The sequence below is a fragment of the Thermobia domestica genome, chromosome 4, assembly GCF_964235325.1.
Source record: "Thermobia domestica chromosome 4, izTheDome1.hap1.1, whole genome shotgun sequence".
Classification (NCBI taxonomy): Eukaryota; Metazoa; Arthropoda; class Insecta; order Zygentoma; family Lepismatidae; genus Thermobia; species Thermobia domestica.
The window spans coordinates 299,225,478-299,245,548 of record NC_137457.1 but is presented as its reverse complement, the minus strand read 5'-3'; the positions used below and the strand labels follow the sequence as shown (position 1 = coordinate 299,245,548).

The window sequence follows — 20,071 nt, the reverse complement described above, 5'->3', positions numbered from 1 at the left end:
TGGTATTTTATAAGCAGGGTTACATTCCTCAGTGCCGATTTACTTTAGGAAGGCGTAATTGTTACTGCTATAAACTCAGCGTGTTCTGGGCAAATCAAGAGGGACCACAGGCTATACACAATATGTCCCGGCCAATGCTTGATATTAAGATACTAGTATTTTGCACAAATAAGAAAAGATGTATTATTAATTCATAACGAAAAAAAAAAATACTTCTTACCTTCAGAGCGAAGACAGAACTCCATATTTAAAAGCACTTTCATAATTAATTTTACATTAAGAAAAATTAGATGAGTAGCATTATTGGATATGCAAATGGATATTGAACAATCGTTACGTACTTTTTAAAAATAATACAACTAAATAAATCTTGTTATAAAAGGATATTAAACAATTCTACTTAATTTTCTCTAACTTCTGATTTTAGAGCAATATACATGCAACGAATTACTTCAAAGAGAATTTAAAGGAAGCAAGCTTTGCCTCTCCCATACGAAACTGCATATTAATATAATCGTCGAAAAAACAAAATAGCATATTTTGTATACAGATTATAAATAAAATAAACTATTTTCTTTTTGCTACAGACTGTAAAAAAACTCGCAAGAAAAATCACATACCTGCCCTACATGTTATTCTTAACAGTAACTTCGGAATGAATGACTTAAACTTAGATCTCTACAATCTATAAAAAATAGTACTCCAATTATTGTTCCATTCCTTCCGAAACTGTTGGTCAACAAGCATGTATGGGACAAACATTCACTTTTGTCGACGAGTGTACATAAATTACAGTAATACTGATCTGCACTACACTTGTACTTCTTTGATTAATGTGCAAAAATAAACAAGAAAAAAAACTAGCGGTCTACTTTTGTTTTTTGTTTTTTAAAAATTAACTGGCCAGAACTCAAGAAAGAAAACATTCATGAAATGCATCTACTGGTGCGATTATTCTGAAAAATTATTACAAATATCCAACGTTAAGTGAATACAAAAATTATAATCACATACAACAACAACTGTTTCGTCCGTTAATGTTAATTCATTGACAAATATTCAACCTCTTCCTGATTACATAACAATAGCGTTTGGCCTAAACACTACTGCATCAAAACAAGTAAATATCTACAAAAAGACTGTACACAACTATTAGGCCAGTCACTTTATCATTGTCCTTAAATTTTCGAATTCTTATAGTAGTCTCCTATATTTAGCACAAGGAGCGGGGTTGTGTTCAACATTGTTTGAAAGATTCACATACAATTCGTAAACGTATTACGTAAAATTGTTAACACATTATAGAAAATCTATAGGTTATTTCAGCAATTTCACTGCACTAAATGTTAGTTAACACAATATTTTACACAATACAACCCCGCTGCATTACTAACGTATACAACACCGGGTTATCAAGACCCGGTTAACTATATTAAATACTTTATACTTACAAATAACGTGAAACGAAAAAAACAAAAAATGGCATGTCATCTCTAGTGCTAACAACATACAAAAATTACGTGCTACGTGAAGAACTCCTTAGGCCCGCTATGCACTATGAGATAAATCCTAGGAAATATCTTAGGACAAATGTTACGACATACAGTGAAACTTGCTTAAACCGGAACTTGAATAAGACGGAAATCTGTCTATAGCGGATATTTTTCAAAGTCCCGGTAGCTCTTATGGGAATTCATTTACAAATAGTTTCTGTAAAACGGAATCTTCCGTAACGCGGAAACGGAAAGCAAAAATAGTCCCAGGAAACCTTTGAAGCTTGCATAAAACGGAATCTCTTTTTCGCAGTGGAAGGCTGCAACATCTTACTTTTCATCTATCTTGTGCGTGTCTTATTTGGAGGTGAAGAGATCAATATGGAATGCCACTTAATGGAACAAGTGAACCCTCCTCCATTAGTTCTTGCCTTTAAATAATGCATCACAAAATACCGCTATAGATTTCACCTCGTTTTCCTATGACGATCTTTTGCTGTTCGGAAGTACTGAAGCAGATGATTGACAGGTTATTATTCATGTACCATTTTTTTCTATATGCATTTGCTTTCAATCCTCCACCTGTGAACTTCACCTGGTCTTAAAATAATGCTGGAGTCCACAAGTGTTTGTGTTTGCGGCTCTCCAAAATCTGAGAACCTTCATTTACAGCTGGTGATTGTTCACAGTTCACTAAATTTTCTCACGCAAATGCATCTCGATCATAATGACAGAAAGTTGTCATCAAAAACAGAACTAGAGGGGGAGTGGAGCGAGAGACAAGTACATTTCTACAGTGTTCTGAATTTGTATTCAGTATCGTGTTTTTTCTTCTGTGGTTAAAACAAGCTGTTTTTTTATAGTTTTTATTTTAGCCATACACACAATGGCTAAAAGACATGTGACTCTCACTTTGGATGATGAAGTACAAATCATTGAATCCAAGGAAAAGGACAAAATTTCGGTGAAAGAAATCATGTGTCGTTTTAAGTGCGGAAAAACACAAATTTATGATACACTTAAAAACAAGGACAAAATTCTGAAGTGCTGGATGGAAGGGAATGGCGACGTGAAGCGGGTAGGAAAAGTAACGGGCAACGATAAAATAAACGAACTGGTATGGGAGTGGTTTGTAAGTGCCAGATCGACAAACTTGCCAATTTCTGATCCTATCTTACAAGCTCAAGCTCTCTCGATCGCCAAATCTTTGGGGAAAGTTGATTTTGAAGCATTGTCGGGGTGGTTGGACAGTTTTAAGTCTAGGCATAATGTTGTGTGGAGAGAAGTTTGTGGTGAGTCAAAAGATGTCGATCCGAAAGCAATTGAAGAGTGGATCCCCAAGGTGCGTAAACTGACACAAAACTATGAACCAAAAGACATTTTTAATGGTGATAAAACTGGTCTATTCTTTCGGGCACTTCCGAGCAAGTCGTTCGCATTGCATGGGGAGAAATGTACAGGGAGGGGGGAAATGTCGAAACAAAGACTCACTGTGTTTTTATGCGCGAACATGACAGGAGATATGGAAAATCCTCTTGTGATTGGGAAATCTGCAAAACCTCGTTGCTTTAAAAATTTAAATGTTAAATGTCTGCCAGTTGTGTGGCGAAACAACAACAATAGTGCTTGGATGACAAGTACCATTCTGGAAGAATGATTAAATTCTTTCAACGCGAAGATGAAGAAAGAAAATCGTCATGTTCTGTTATTCTTGGACAATGCCCCATGTCATTCGCATATAAAATTGTCCAACGTTACTATAGCTTGGTTTCCTGCGAATACTACAAGTGTGTCACAACCTAAGGACCAAGGTGTAATTTTCACCGTTAAAAGTCACTACAGGCGATTGGTGCTGGAATCTCTAGTAAGTAACATGTCAGCAAGCAATTCTGCAAGCCAGTTAGTGAAATCGGTGTCTGTACTTGATGCTGTAAATTAGATTGCTGTTTCTGCTAAAAGAATTAGAAAGGAAACCATAGCTAAATGTTTTATGAAAGCTGGGTTTACTGAAAATTCTTCTTCTGAAAGTTCTGACATACCAGAAATAACGGAGACTGCTGAAGCTGTTAAACTCTTGTGTCAACAAAATGGACAACCGGATGACGGAACATCTTACATTTCAAGTGATCAAGATGTAGGAACTTATCCTACGATTGAATCGAATGCGGGTCTCTTGCATGGACCTGAAACTGAAGAAGAAAAAGACGACAATGTCACCGAAGTTGAAGAAATCAGGGAACCTAAAATTGGTTCTTTAAGAGAAGCTCTTCATTATGTTGAAGACCTCATTGAATTTGCGACTGACTCAAATTATTCAGACCTTCTAGAACCATTCTATTTTGCCAGGGAAGTGTTGCAAAAAAAAAAAAAAAAAAAAAAAAAGTCACAAAGAACAAAACAACTTACCTTGAAAGAAATGTGGAAAATATGTGAATAAGCATAGAGGGAAAAATGATGTTGGTAAACTGCAACTAAATATAGTTTGTGTAACTTTCTAAACTGCATCTTGAGTTTCAGTAGATTTTCTTGCTTTTATTTGAAGTGTTAACATCATTTCAAGTGTTTTAGTGCTGTGAGAATATTAAGTGTTGTGTGTCCTGAAAACTACAAAAAATACAGAATATTTTGCGTGTGTGTGTGTGTGAGTATGTGTGCAGAGTATGAAAGACTGCATTTTGGAGTTCCAGAGCAAATATAAAGGAAACTATGAGACAATTTCCATCTGTCTTATTTTTGTAGCTATTTATTTTCAGATTTGTATAAAACGGAAATCTGTCCAAAACGGAAACAAAACTTGAACCCGTCACTTTCCGCTTTATACAAGTTTCGCTGTATTTCGTAGGAAATCCTATCCTTTTGTGCCATACACGTGAAGATTTTTCCTGTTTGAACGAATGACGTTGCGAAACGTTGATTCATAGTGCATTGTGTTAAAAAAGAATGGCACCTACAGTTGAACAAGCATAAACAACACTATTAATTATAACTCCAGCTCATGATTCCCTCTTAAATATCGTGCACAGATCACTTCGCATCGTGGATAAATATGGTGGCTGGCGGGGAGAAAACAAATTTGTTATCACTTTCTCTCACCTGATGTCGCTTAAAACGAAATCTTATGAATTTTCGTTCCGAAATAGAGCGTGCTTTAAACAAGAGAAGTATCATAGGATCGTTCAGAACATAGGAAATGACATGCGATCTGATGTCGTACACGTTGAGATTTTGACTGTAGGAAAAATTGTAAGAGATTTCCTAGGATCTATCCTATAGTGTACAGCAGGCCTTACTGCATATATCTTCTACAAAATAACTACTCAATTCATTTCTTCTAACGTCAATTCAAAAAGATATTTTCCTTCTGATAAATAACAGTGCGTATAAATAGTGAATGGATAATACTATTTAAATGGAAAATTTTGTTGAGATGATTAGAGTTCAAAGCTCTTCACTATTAAGACATATCTTCAGCACAACATGCGATTGATATCACAAGCATAGGAACCAAAATGAGATCTCATATATTAAAGATGAAAATCCTGTTCACTAAGAATTCTTAAACATTACAATTTTGTCACTGTCATACTCTTGAAGACCAACATTATACAGCTTTTTATTAATCTAAATTCAGCACCGCAATTTGGAGAAGGGGGAGAAAGAAGATATATAAAAATGATCGAAAATAACCATTATCAGTGTTGAATCCATGTCAGTGAGATGAACAGTGACACTTCCGATGCTGTGCTTCGCAACGTGGGGAAGGGGGAGAGATATAAAATAATTGAAAATGACCTATTAGTGCCGAATCCATAGTTTTCGGGTCACTGAGATGAACAGTGACACTTTCGATGCCGTTTAAATCTATATTCAGCCACGCAACACGGGGGATGAGAAGGGATGGAAATATAAAAATCATCGAAAATAACTGATATCAGAGAGCGCTTTAGGAATAGTAAAAAGTGACTGACTAACGGAAGATATTACTATTTTTTCTTAATTTAACCCAGCGAAGTGGGTAAATGATGCTAGTATCTAATAAAAGCCGAACAGCAATTTACTACTAATCAGGATTTGAAATACTCGAGTATTCAACTCTTTTTCACCAATTTGGTCCCAAATGATTATTATTTATTCCCTAAGCTCAACACACATCCGTGTAGCCGAAATCTTTTTATTCATACGGAAATGAAATCTAAGTTTTACGTCCCACCGTTATGCCGACTGACCTAAAGGAGACGATGATGATGAGAAATTAATGAAATAGTAGAATGAAGAAAGTGGGAGAGCCCGAGAAAACCCACGCACACGGTGTTTGTCCACCACAAAGCTCACCCGGCGCGAGCTGCGATCGAACCAAGAACCCTATGCACCACAGAGGTGAACGCTCTACCACTGAGCCACCGCGATCTCTGCGCTGAATATCGATATGAAAGAAAGCCTTAATAAAACCATCATTATCATAAAGCTGCGTTGTTAAGGTAAGTAGAGGAATTATGTAGAAAATAAAAATGCAAACAACCTCCTGCAGCATTTGGAACGCAGCTTTATCGTGGTTAAATGATGAGTGTCTTTTTCTTTGGTAAGGAAGGGAGGACTGAAGTCGATTCTCATTGGAAGAACATACGATTCGGCTTCCACACTGAATTATAGAGCCACGTCTTATATAGCTTCGATACTCTGAAGAGTCATTAAACTCCAAACAAACACAACCATTTGCAAGTATTCCGCTGAGATACGAATTTCTGAACGTTTTTCGTACGTATTTACTTTCCGAGTGAATTGACTCTCTACAAAATTTAGTTTTCTCAATTTTAAGAAATGGATTATCAACTCAAGCTAACAATAAATCTGCTTCTTCTTCTAAAAACAAAACAAAATTGAACTACTTCCATTAAATGAAACAATTTAAATACTGAGAACACCATGTTATAGAATTGTTCTTTTATACATAACACATTACCTTTGTCATACACAACAATTTGAACAATTAGAAATTGGCCAAAAATTGGTCAAAAAAATGAAGTAACAATGCTACCTGATATCCAGTATACAAATGATATACGAGGAACAATCAAAAAGTTCCCGGAATTTCGTTCTAGTTCTTTATTACCCACAATATAAGAAAACAATTTACTTAATTGTCTTCAAAGTAGGCACCTTCGGAGCATATACACTTGCTCCTGCCTTTACTGGAAACACAGACAAAAGTACTCTTTTGGTATCTTTCGGAGTTCAGCCATCGCATTGGTTTTCATCTCTTCTACGGTAGCGAAATGGGCACCTTTGAAGCCAATTTATAACTTTGGGAAGAGCCAAACATCCGATTCTACTAAACTGTTTTTAAGGCTATCCAAAGTTTCAGAACCAGATATCGCCAATTTGTACATGCACTTGATGTTTGCGCGTTGCTCGAACTGTGACACTGTGCCAAGTGATTACCACACACTCCCCCGTTCAGCTACCCTACTCGTACACTGCCTGTTATAACCTGTTCACAATTTTCAAATTCATAACTAGTCAATCTAAGGAGTGTACTGGATAAGATTAATTGTGATTGCTTCACAAGTGCTAAAACTACAACATTCCGGGAACTTTTCGAGTGCTCCTCGTATATAATCCAGATAAAAATATATTAAACTGCACATGAACGTGTCTACTTAAAAAAATTCTCATATATTGCAATCAAAACTTGTAACTTACATCAGGAACACACAAAATGATGAACATAGAAGTATATAATAGTCTCATTCCCAGATGACAAGCTTTCGTAAGTTTAAAACTAGTTTAGTACTGTGGTAACTAATGCACGTCCTACCAACAGTTATGCTTTTTTTAATTTACCGCCCCACAAATGTCAAAAAGAAAGTACCTAATGAATAGGCCGGCATCGCTTTGAAAAAATGAACACACATTTTACATGAGGAAGCTATATCCGAGTAAGGAAAGCGTCCTGATTAATATGTGTCTTTTGGTAATTCATTTAGAAACTAGGATCTCCGAAAAGGTATTTTTGTTTCTGTTTTTTCTCCTCCAGATTTTTGAAAAGGTATAAACTAAAATGAAACTTCTAATTTTAGGTCTCACCATTATGTCCTATAGGGTAAGGGAGACGGGAGGATTAATGAAAGCGAGTGATTATGGAAGAAATTGATGGACTGGGAATGCGGGAGGAAACGGAATAACTCCGAGAAAACCAACGAACACGATGTTGTCCATTACAAACTCACTTAACCGAGAGTCGAACATCGAAAGGTATACATTTTCAACTAGCCCATATATAATACAGGGTGTATCAAAAAGAACTTTACAACTTTGAAAACTCATATTGATTGATTCGTTTATCTTACAGCCATAGTTTCTGTGTCATTTTGTAGCAAAATACATCAAGTTTTGACTCACGTAGTACACTAGTTCAGAAACAAGCCACTGCAAGCGCTAGCACCAGTTGCAGCAAAGATGGCTGCCTTTACTAGTAACGAGCGTGCTAGTTGTGTGTTTTGGTTTGAAGAATCCAAATCTGCGACAACTGTGCAACGTAATTATCGTACAAAGTATGATACAAAGATCCTCCCAGTAGGCCTACTATTTATCAGTGGCATAAGTGTTTTATTGAAATTAGATGTTCGGTTAAGACACAACAAATCTTCAGGTCGTCCCCGTACGTGTGAAGACGTTGTACAGCACGAGAGACTTTATATGGAATGTGTGCCGCATCGCCAATGGAAGCCACATTGAACCTCTTTAGGTATAAAATAAAAAAAAATAATGTATTTTGCTACAAAATGACACCAAAACATTGTCTGTAAGCTAAATAAATAAATCAATATGAGTTTTCAAAGTTGAATATGAGTGTCTCTTTTTTGATATACCCTGTATATGATAAATGTAGGAAATAAACGATTCCTTCATGAAATGAAATTCATCCTTCAGTTTTACAGTTTCGCCAACTAAGCTAAACGAGATTGTGATAAGAATAATGAATGAAATGGTGGAATGAAGAAAGTGAGAGGAAACGGGAGAACCCCGAGAAAACCCATGGACATGGTGTTTGTCCACCACAAAGTCCACACGGCGCGAGCTGGGATCGAACTAAAGACCCCAAGCACCGGAGGTGAACGCTCTACCACTGAGCCACCGCGCCCCCTAGCACAAACTGAGATCAAATTAGATATCCCACGTACCAGAGATTGAATAATTTATTATATATTTGCAGCTTAATTTTGTTTCTTTAGTGATTTAAGAATAAATTGAAACAAAACGAATGACATAGTATCCCATTTTAACGTTTACAGCTTTGAGATTCGCCGTGCAAGGATTAAAATCTTTCAAAAATAAACTTCGTAGGCCATAGCTTCTAAATGAAACCAATACACGTATATATATATATATATATATATATATATATATAAGGACTTATTCTTCACTTTTGTCTATATTATGACGTGGTATATTTCACAAGCACGTTTTACATACCCGGTATACTTATCGAATAAGATACTAGTTGAACACCTAACACTCGAATAATAAACAACTTTTTCACCGATTTAAAACTTATACATTAATCAACAACCTCTTATTAACTTTTCTTCCTCACTAATGGTAAAATGTACGTTGCTCTCAATCTAACTTAAAAAGTGTTCGCAAAATAACGAACAATTCAGGCGTGTTTTAAAATTTCAGTCTTTTGAAAAAATCTGAAATGTACACTTCATATTACGTCTGTAGAAAGATGAATTGCTGGTACTGCCACTCTAGTAATATTAAAAATGTACCCTCGGCAATAGTACGACATGTAAACAGCACTTTATATATATATTTAAAAAGTATTGAGCATATTATAGAAATATTTTAATGACAGATTATCACAAGAAAATATCTAACCTCGCGGACACAGTACACAATCCCTTTACATTACATTCACTATCATGCACAATTAACGTACAAATTTTATGTTATGTATTAACCAAAATCAAATGCTTACAATTATTTTTCTTTAATAAAAAACACTATAGCTATAAATGCACGTTGAAATGTTTGTGTGTGTGTGTATATATATATAAGCAATTTTTACTAACTGTATTTCACAATATCGAATATTTATAATTCTAAATACAAATATATAATTGCCAGCAAGGTTCGACACGTGACTTTGGAAAGAAATATAGACTTCCTCTTATATATTAACTTGTACAGTCACCAGCAAAAGTACGCAACTTTTTCTCTTTATTTGTTGTTCTTTCATCAATAATCTCGACAGAAATGGATCATTCTCAATACACAATACTTATCTTTAGTAATACTCTTCACATAATTGGGTGGGAGTAGTTGTTAATGGTATATGAATTCTGGATATTTAATTAGGATTACCACAGTAAACACAACTTTCTTTGATACAGAGAAATCATTCTTTGCAAATTAACGACAAATGTTCTTAAAATGGTCCATTTTTTTCATTTTTTTTTTTTTCCTGTGACTACAAGTTACCTTTGGAAGACAACGATTTAAAAATATGCAACGACAAATAAATGCATCAGAAGAAAATGATCAATGGATGTTGGTTGAATTATGTAGCATTAAAAAAAAATTTTTTTTGAACAGTAAAATTTTCCCCACAAGTGTAGCCTACTTAAAAAAATAAAGAAAAAAAAAAACGATCAAAGTAGTCAATAGTTTTAATGGCAATTTTCGTCATTTATTTATTTATTTACATACTTCACATTTAATTGCCTCAGAGCAACCAAGGCTTTTAAAATCTTCGGAACCATTGACCAACATCGTTATGAGTAAAGATATGAAAAAATGAAACGAGAAAAAGAGATTATAGGAAATAGATGCTTGTCAATCTAAAAATAGTGAAATTTTTCCAATTGCAATATATATATATATATATATATATATATAAACTTAATGCAGGATGCCTTACCAGTACGGAACGTAAATGAATAATACGACTGGTAAATTTATACCATTTTAGATTGAAAACCACCTATTTTCCACAACTTTGCTCTTTTTCCATTTTCTCGAAATCTTTATTCATATCAAAATTGGCCTGTGGCCCCGATATATATATATATATATATATATATATATATATATATATATATATATGGGGTATACAAAAACAGAAAGCTGCCACTTTTATACGATAGTAATGAAATTTTCAAAACAATTAAAGTTCTCAAGTTTGGGGATATCATTTCACCCCGTCCACTGAAATCATTTTAAAAATTGATCTAGATGCATACTACTACCAAGTTCCACGCAGTTTCGAAGTTACGTAAAATATCCAATTACGTAAAACAAAGGTTATAAAAATATTCAAATTCAATAAAATGATACATAACTACGTATATATCGTGCATCTGTTAAAACAACTGTATTTTTAAGAAATGTAATAGCACAAAAGTGTTAACATTACGAAGGAGTAAGGAAAAATGACTGGAATCAAGAAATTGGCTGGGTGGGTAGGTAAAAATAATGAGGAAGTATCGTAAAACGTAACGAAAAGAAAACCTAAATTATCAAACTGGAATCATATTAAAATGCACTTTGTTTCAGTAACGCAATAAGCTGTTATTAAACTTAAGAAAAAAGTACTAATTTAATGAACACACTATAGAACCTACGTTACCTTTCTTGTTTGAAATCAGAATGTTCTACAACAAAGTAACTCATAATAACAAAAATATCTTTTCAAAAAATAGTATTAGTTTAACTTCCTGAAGATGCAAAAATATGGAACGTTTATAGAAAATATATTATTAAACGTAGATGTATATTGTTAATATTGTTTTTAGGAAGTGATTTATTAGTGAAAACTCGTTTTTCCACAAAATCTGTAGATGTTTTAAATTGTTGTTTTCAGTAGTACTAAATTTTTTCAACGAATTCACATGAAAAGGAATTGCCCTTGTTTACTCGAAAACTTAACAAGCTATTGCTGTTAATGTGTTACATAAATGATAATATATATATATATAAGTGTTAAAACACAGAATAAAAGCACTGAAATTGCTCTTGATCACTCGTACTGTAGATATTCAGAGATAGTGAAACAAGTATTTACATGTTTGGAGGTGAAACAAAGGAACATCTGCTTACATGTCTCAATTGAAACACAATTTCGTTTTTTCTAGAAATGATACTTCAATTCTTTACTTAAACGAGTACAATTATTCGAGTAATTTTGATCTATAATGTTACCTGAGAAGTTCACGGTAATCACAAAAACAGTACTTAGCAATTTGATACATGTTTTGTTAGTAGGTCAGAAGAATGGATCAATTTGAATACTTCTCTATTTAGTAACCAAGATGAAATCATTGTGAGCTACCAAAAACCATACTCAAAATCGTTCATTGTTTCTAGATTATTGTCAAAAACACTTTATCTATTAAAGCGTGGTACAAACTTAATGGCATTTGAAGGCGGTGCTCTGAGTTCCCTTTAAACGCCATTAGAACAATGCAGTGTTGCCAACTCTTTGTACAATGCACGTAAGTCTATCCTGTCACCTGTTCATCTGTTGGCGCTGTAATGTGTGTTCAAACGTATCATAATAACGTTGTGTCAGCAATCATTTCGCTCACTTACACCATACGCCGTCAAATTTGACCCACACTTTTAGTACATAATTCACAAGTGGCCGCCGCTTCACAGAACCACATGAAAATTATGAACTCTCACATAATTGCCTATATATATACACACATTTTAAAACATTAAGAAGGAATAAATATTTCAACATAATCAAGTAGAAAACATATTAAAGAGAAAGCTAACAAAATAATATTTCTTTCTTTTTTATATTAATATCTATAAACAGACGTTTCACATCAAAACTTTTTTATATTAAAAAATGTCTTCTTTGTATTAACGGTAACATATATATTTTATATATTAATATGACAACGTTAGACGACATAAGCCGATACAGAAAACAAGCTAACTACGGCCTTAATGAAATCTTAGTTATACGCTAAATATTAGAAATTATAGAAAGCATAAATTAAGTACTACTGTTACTAAGGTAAGCCAATTTAGTAGTAACACTAAAATTTCCTTAATGAATGCAGTACGCCTGATTTTATGAAGTACCTGTTGCTTCGAATGGCCGCATGAATTTAGTTTATTGCTTCTCATTGAGTGGAATCACATTTTTCAAAACAACAATGGCCACTAACAAGTCATAAAGGTGGTTATTGAGCTGTAGTAACTACTTACATCTTTAGATCGAAGTTACAATCTTTTCTAAAATAAAGTTTAGGGAAATTAAATAGCCCAAACTTCAGGCTCTTCGCTCTTAACTCACCTCACTGGCTGTTTTGAATTAATGAATAACTTAAAAGACAATGGATATATATATATATATATATATATTTACAGGATGTATCAAAAGACTTTACAACTTCGAAAACTCCTATTGATTGATTCATCTATCTTACAGATATGGTTTTGGTGTCATTTTGTAGCAAAATATATATGAAGTTTTGACTCATGTAGTACACTAGTTCAGAAACAAGCCACCGCAAGTGCTAGCGGCAGTTGGAGCAAAGATTGCTGCCTTTACTGGCAACAAGCGTGCTAGCTGTGTGTTTTGTTTTGAAGAATCCAAGTCTGCGACAACGGTGCAAAGTAATTTTTGTTCAAAGTATGGTAAAAATCTTCCCAGTAGGCCTACTATTTATTAATGGCATAAGATGTTTTATTGAAATTGGATGTTCGGTAAGACACAAAAAAAAAAAAAAAAAAAAAAAATCTTCAGGTCATCCCCGTACGTCTGAAGACGTTGTAGAAAAAGTGAGACTTTAGATGGGATGTGTGCCTTATCGCCAATGGAAGCTACATTGAACCACTTTAGGTATAAGGTTAAAAAAAAGTATGTAATTTGCTACAAAATGAGATTAAAACCATGCCTGTAACATAAATGAATCAATCAATATGAGTTTTTAGTTGTAGTATCTATAAAATGTTATTAAAACAAAGTAATAATTGTTTCCAAATCTTTCCATATAGATAAAAAATTTGGATTTGCAATGTATGACACTATAATACAGGGCACTCAAATTTACAAACCACATAAAAGATCCTGCAAACAATTATTAGTTTACGTAACAACATTTTGCAAATACTATCTGACATACTTCCTACTAGGTGTGGCTAAAATTTTCTGAAATCCGAATCTCGGAAACTTATTTCCAGGAATCGGAAATTTCACGTTCTGGATTTCGGAAAAATTCCGGAATTTAAAAAAACTCCGCATTTAGGAAAAATTCCAGGATTTTTCCGAAATCGGAATTTTTCGAAATCCGAAATTGTTCCGAATTCTGGATTTTTTCTGAAATCAGAATTTTCCGAATTTAGGAATTTTTACGATTTTATTTTCCGGACATCGGAAAGTAAAAATTCCGGAACTAGCCATCCCTACTTCCTACATTTTTTTATATTTATCACTGTCCTTAAGTTATTGAATAACTTTTAGAAAGTAGGGTGAGTTTACGACCGAAAAGTCCTACCCGTAACGCAATTCGATTTATTTTCGGATCATGCTTAAATTCCAAGTTCAGATTGTACAGGAATTAACGAAATTTTATGACTTGTATGTTCATTAACAAATACATATCCCATATTTCTGAATCTCTTGTATGTCAGTTTAATGTGGTGGGTTTGGTTACGGAATAACTAAGATTTCATTGTATTAGTTCCGTAACTAATCACACAACACAGTTAAACTTTGGTTTATAAAGCACTTAATTCTAAACATTACACATACTGTATATATATAATATTTGTTTCAACGTTACCGCAGTATGAATTAAAATATGTTCTACACAATACCTGAATGAGAAGTATCACCATCTGGATTATCATTGACCGATCTTTTGGTCTTCCTCACCTGAGCATACATGGCACGCGGACTGTCAAGCAGTGTGTTTTCTTGTCTTGAAGTACCATCACTATCGTTCCTTTCTACAAAATCATGTAAATCACCACTATTACCATCACCACCTAAATCTATCTCTGTAAATTCTGATTCCACAGTTGGCAGTGCTTCAGCGACACGTGTCGCGGAGGAGGGTCCTCCCTTCTTTACTTTTTCGTAACCAGGCACGGTTTCTGTATCCGAGTCTTTGTTCCCGTCTTCATTATGAAGTCTTTCGTACGGAGGGTTGTTATACGAATCGTGCGGTGAGGGCGAACCAAAATATTTAACACTTTCATAGTTGGGATCATCCACATCTTGATCGTTGCTGCTATGATGCAGTGTCTCATAGCTTGGTTCATCGTTACCACTACCTGTTCGATTCATATCAGCTAACACTTCATAATTGGGTTCACTATTTGCTTCATGCAGCTGCCGATTAAGTGAACGAACCGTCTCGTAGTCTTGGTACACTGACGTTACAAAATTTCGCTCTTCCACATTGGACACTTTTTCATAATTAGGATCACTATCAGTTTCTGCTGCGCCACCGCTTCCGGATTTAACAACCTCATAACCAGGTTCTTGCAAGCTATCACTATATACAGGTTTCTTTGGTTTGAGTTCTTCGTACGTGGGGTCGGAATCTAAAGAATTACTATTTCGCTGCAACATGGACTTCACGATCTCATATCCTGGATCATAGCTACTTAATTCTTCCTGTTTTACGCTCTCATATCCTGGTTCATTTTCTTCTACATCGCCTCTTAATCTACTCCCTGCACTCGACACTATATCGGTCTTTCGCTTCACAACTTCATAACCCGGATCACACTCATCGCTCCCGCCTTTCACACTTTCAGTTACAACGCTGCCTGGTACAGTTTCATAGCCCGCGCTTCTACTTTTTCTAGTAACTACGTTATCAAAAGTTTCGTCCACTAGGTCATGGTCAGAACTCGACAAAGAAGTGGAGTCTTTTATTTCATTGGAGTCAGTACTAGGTTTCCGCTTCGGTCTCACTCCCAATACTTCAGGTGGGCGTTCTTCTGGCAGTTCACTGTTTAACCACATGTCCACAGAGTGTCTTTGGAAATTTTCGTCACCGAACGCGTACGGAGATACCATTACCGGTTGGTGGGAGGTCGGTCGCCTACCGTCAGGTGTAGGATCAAGTGTCCACCCACCGCTGCCACCAGATAACTCTAACGGATTCAAACCCGATTCGCTTTGCTTCGACGATGATGCCGATGAATTTGTACTCTTTTTCTTGTTTACTTTGGCATACATCTCCTCGACACATTTTGAGGTAGATGGCGGATCCTCGCCACTTCGAGACAACTTCCGTGTTTTATCTACCACCGAGTAAAGTTCAGCTGCCTCACTGGATGGGGGAGGTGGCAGAGGGGAGTTGGCTTGGCGTTTCTCTGGTTTAGGCGAACCAAGATTGGCGACTGAACTGGTAGCACTCGAGGATGACGCTGAAAAAGGAAGCATCAGTAAGTATGGCTGCACTGACACTTTTAATGTCTATTCAAGAGTAACACAATATTCTTACATCATTTTAGCCCTCTTACCGAAAAGAATTTTGATGAGATTCAAAATACTGGAAGAATTTAGTCTTATGGTTTTTTTTTTTTTTTTTTTTTTTTTGTTTTTTTTTTTTTAAGAATTTATTATACAATATTGCCTTTTCTACGTACAATATTTTTCAAGAGCTTGTTATTTACTTTAAATTCATAGTAGTCTCACCCATAGTTAGAAAGTTCTGTTATTACAGGAAAAACAACATATATACATTCCTTTTATTTTATACTAACTTTTCTCCACTAATAGCACTACAGCCGATTAAAAAGTGGGAGGTTTCATTGAGTATTATTGATAATAATTGTATTGTCAACTGTTATATCATTTCAATACACAACAAAACAGAGTAATTACAAACTCTGTAATTAAATCAGAATAAAGTAATGACAAACTGTTTTCAAAACCATTTTATATTATTGAATAAACAGGTTTCTATCTGCAATATATTTTTTATTTTATTTTTTTTTTATTTTTATTTTTTTGTTTTATTAGCATTAAAAATGAGGGAAGTTTTATTGAGTCACCCTGTACATCTGTACTTGGATTTCCTCCGCTGAAAGAAAGATAGCAATGAATTTTCACAAAACCATTAATGCAAGGAAATTTGCTCGTAGATATTACGCACTTAGATTTCTGCCATTTTAATTTGGTCAAGCACTACATGCATATTTATTTTATTAGAATAAATTGAAACAAGGGAATTTTAAAGTGGGCATAGAAAACGCGTTACTTACCAGAAAAATAATGGAAACATCATCAGGGAAACACTAAAAGACTAAAATGAGGTACAGTATGAACTCTTTCGCTGAATATTTCACAAGATAGGAAGGCAAAGTAGTGTGAAAAACACGTCAAGAGAATTAAAGAACACAAGACTAGCTTTGAGGTAGCTTAGGTGGGCGACTTTTCGGAATTTGAATGCTGTACAGCGACTTCTCAGTTCTTTAATTTCGTTCCCTTTGTTCCTACTTCACGTTCTTCTTATCTAACGAAATACTTATCGAAAGCGTTTATAGTGCACTTCTTAAAGAAACTCATTAGGTGATGATGTTCCAACTGTTGTACTGACTTTTTACTATATAGTACATATAATGACTAGAGTAGTATTTACCCTGCCGTGAATGTGCCTGTGCCACGTGTTTCAAGCTATCCACACTTGGAGGTTGTGGCGGATGGTGAAAATTTTCTCCCGGGGGTTGAATTTGGGCATACGTCTCACTGCCACTTGTATACACTGGGGCAGGGTCCTCAATAGCAGCATACATCTCATCTAAGGAACAACAAAACTCAAGTCAATATAGCTCTAATATTAATACAATGAACGTGACGTTGTTCTTAGTAAAATGAACCTTTGATTTATTATTAAGACACACCACAGTGATACATAGATTTCTTATATAATAAATAAATAAATAAATATACAGGATGTCCAAGAAGTTTTTATTTATTTATTAAGTGTTTAATGATATCTCAGGACGCAGTGGAAATAATACTGCTGTGTGGGAGTAAAGGTTAGTCACATTGGAATGTCGCCAACGAGTTCACTCGCGACTACCTTTGTGTCTCATGCCATCGTAGGACGATTTTCAGAAATTCAAAAAGAACATTGCGTGCGAAGCAATCGGCTCGATTATGACGCCGTCTACTCATCAATTAGCGATTTCGACTATAAACATATGTGAAGATCATATTGAACAAATGTGATTTTGCCTCTGATGCGGGGCTGTTTGCATGCCCTGTACAATAATTATTTAGAATTACGGATTATGAATATGCACACGAAGGGAAGCATATGGAAGTGGATTCCTTGCCATTGATCGATACATCCCTTGCCTCCTCCTTCGCGAAACCGACTTGCTCATTGTAATAAAAAGACTTGTTTTATCTCATGAAAAGGGCAAGTTAAAGATTGTTTCACAGTTAAATCAATGAGTTTGGCCTTATTTTCGTAGAATCTGGCATTTCTCCATTAGACAAACACTACTTACCATTCTATACACTGACCTCCTTTGTATTTGGCAAATTTACCACATTTTCAGTTATAATTCTGTGGTAGTACCAATCTTAGATTTTATTTTCAAGTTTATTTATTTATGACTTCTTTTACGTGGCGAAGTTAAGGCTCTGCAGCCTTCTCCGAACACTTAACCACGTGCATACATTCTTTTTTTATTATTAAAAAAAGCACCAATATATAGAAAATATTAACAATTACAAAAGAAAAGTACTGAAGCACATTAATTGAGGTAGACTGTTCCAGAGGCGTGTAGTACTTACTATGAAGGATTTTGAGTATGAATCAGAATTGTGACTGGGTATAGAGAGCAAGAAATTATCTTGTGATCTTGTGCTTCTAGTATGAAAGTCTGATAAATATAAAAATCTACGGGCTAGATACGATGGTTCTAACGTAGTATTTTGTACAATAGGGTAAGATTATGTAAATTTCTTCTTCCAACTAACGTCAGCCATGACAGTTTTTTATAAAAGGATGTGAGATGTTCCCTGTAAGTTACATTGAAAATAAATCTAATGCAGGCATTTTGCACTCTTTGCAAGCGCCTGGATTGATTTTCTGTTAGATCAGAATAGACTGAGTCGCAATAGTCAAGATGTGGAAACACCAGTACCTTGACAAGTTTGATCTTCAGAGACATTGGTAAGAAATTTCTTAGTTGATTTAACGTATGCAGGGCACCAAATGCTCTCTTACAAACTCCATTTATTTGATCTGACCAGGAGAGATTTTGATTTAGTATGACTCCCAAATTTTTGACAGTTGTGGAGAATGGAATAACAGTATTGGACAATTTTATATTTGGGAGCTGATAGATATTAATAGAAGAGAGAATTTTTGGAGAGCCAAATAAGATGCACTGTGATTTTGTTGCATTTAATTTTAACCCATGAGCCGTAGACCAGTCGCTGATTTTGTTTAACTCAGTATTTATTTTCTCAATCGCATTATTAATATCTTGTTGGGGAAAAGAAGCATATAACTGAAAATCATCAGCGTAAATATGGTATTTACAATAGGTGAGAATTTTAGGGAGATTATTAATGTAAAGGGCAAAGAGAAGGGGACCTAGTACGCTACCCTGCAGCACTCCACTGTTGATACAATGCCATGTCGATATATGATCCTGATTGATCACTACTCTTTGTTTACGTTCGTCAAGGTAAGAATGAAACCATTTAACCACTGGTTCAGAAAAATTAAACAATAATGAAAATTTCTGAAGTAATATGTCAAAATCAATTGTTTGAAATGCCTTACTATAGTCAAGTAGAGTAAGGAGCGTTAGTTTTCTGTTATCAACAGCCCATCTTATATCCTCCGTTACGTTTACTAGTGCAGTGCATGTGCTATGATTACTTCGAAAACTACATTGAAATGTATCTAATAAATTATTTGTTGTTAAGTATTCCCGAATTTGATCATTTACAATATATTCAAAAACTTTTGAAAGCACGGGAAGGACACTGATAGGACGATAGTCTGCGATATTGTCAGCGTTGTTCTTTTTTGGAAGTGGGCGGTTAAATCGGTTAAGCGGGGAAGTTAAATCTGATTTTCATTTTTCGTTTATGAAATAAGAAAATACGGAAATGAGTTTACTTGTAAACAATTGTATCTGAAGAATTATATCACGATGTAACTGTTATACAATCATGTCTGTGAATTTGTCTTATGCGCTCATGACAGCTTTACTTACATAACTGAACTCATTACGAAAAGCTGGCACAAACAATACTTCTTTCTTTCTAAATTCCGAAATTTGTTCTGGAACTTCTAGAACCCGGACTTGGAATATTTTTATTACTGCACATGGCTTTATGCCACGTCCACGAGCTTTTAGATTATCAACCTCAGCAAATATCCTGATATAAAATATTAGGTAATTTCAAGAAAGAGGAGTTCCGAAAGATCTGGGAGTTCATGCAGTTTAGGTAGTTCATGGGGTTGGTTAAACATCTAAGTCTATAGTCATCATAGACATAAGGAAAAGTTCTCTACTCCTTTCAAGTTTAACACCACCGAAACAGTGGGTGTTCAGCATAACCACTA

General features: G+C 34.8%; 1 protein-coding gene across 2 annotated transcripts in view; it reads right to left on the bottom strand.

Moving 5' to 3' along the window:
- Positions 1 to 6,378: 6,378 nt before the first annotated feature.
- LOC145684238 (uncharacterized) overlaps positions 6,379 to 20,071 on the bottom strand; it is a 172,515-nt gene continuing 158,822 nt past the window's right edge. For both annotated transcript variants that reach the window (XM_081756341.1, XM_081756342.1), the window contains 2 exons: positions 17,114 to 17,272; positions 6,379 to 15,896 (listed from right to left, as the gene is read on the bottom strand). In XM_081756341.1, the coding sequence (XP_081612467.1) occupies positions 14,320 to 15,896; positions 17,114 to 17,272 (1,736 nt within the window). In that variant the 3' untranslated portion in view covers positions 6,379 to 14,319. The remainder of the gene's footprint in view (positions 15,897 to 17,113; positions 17,273 to 20,071) is intronic.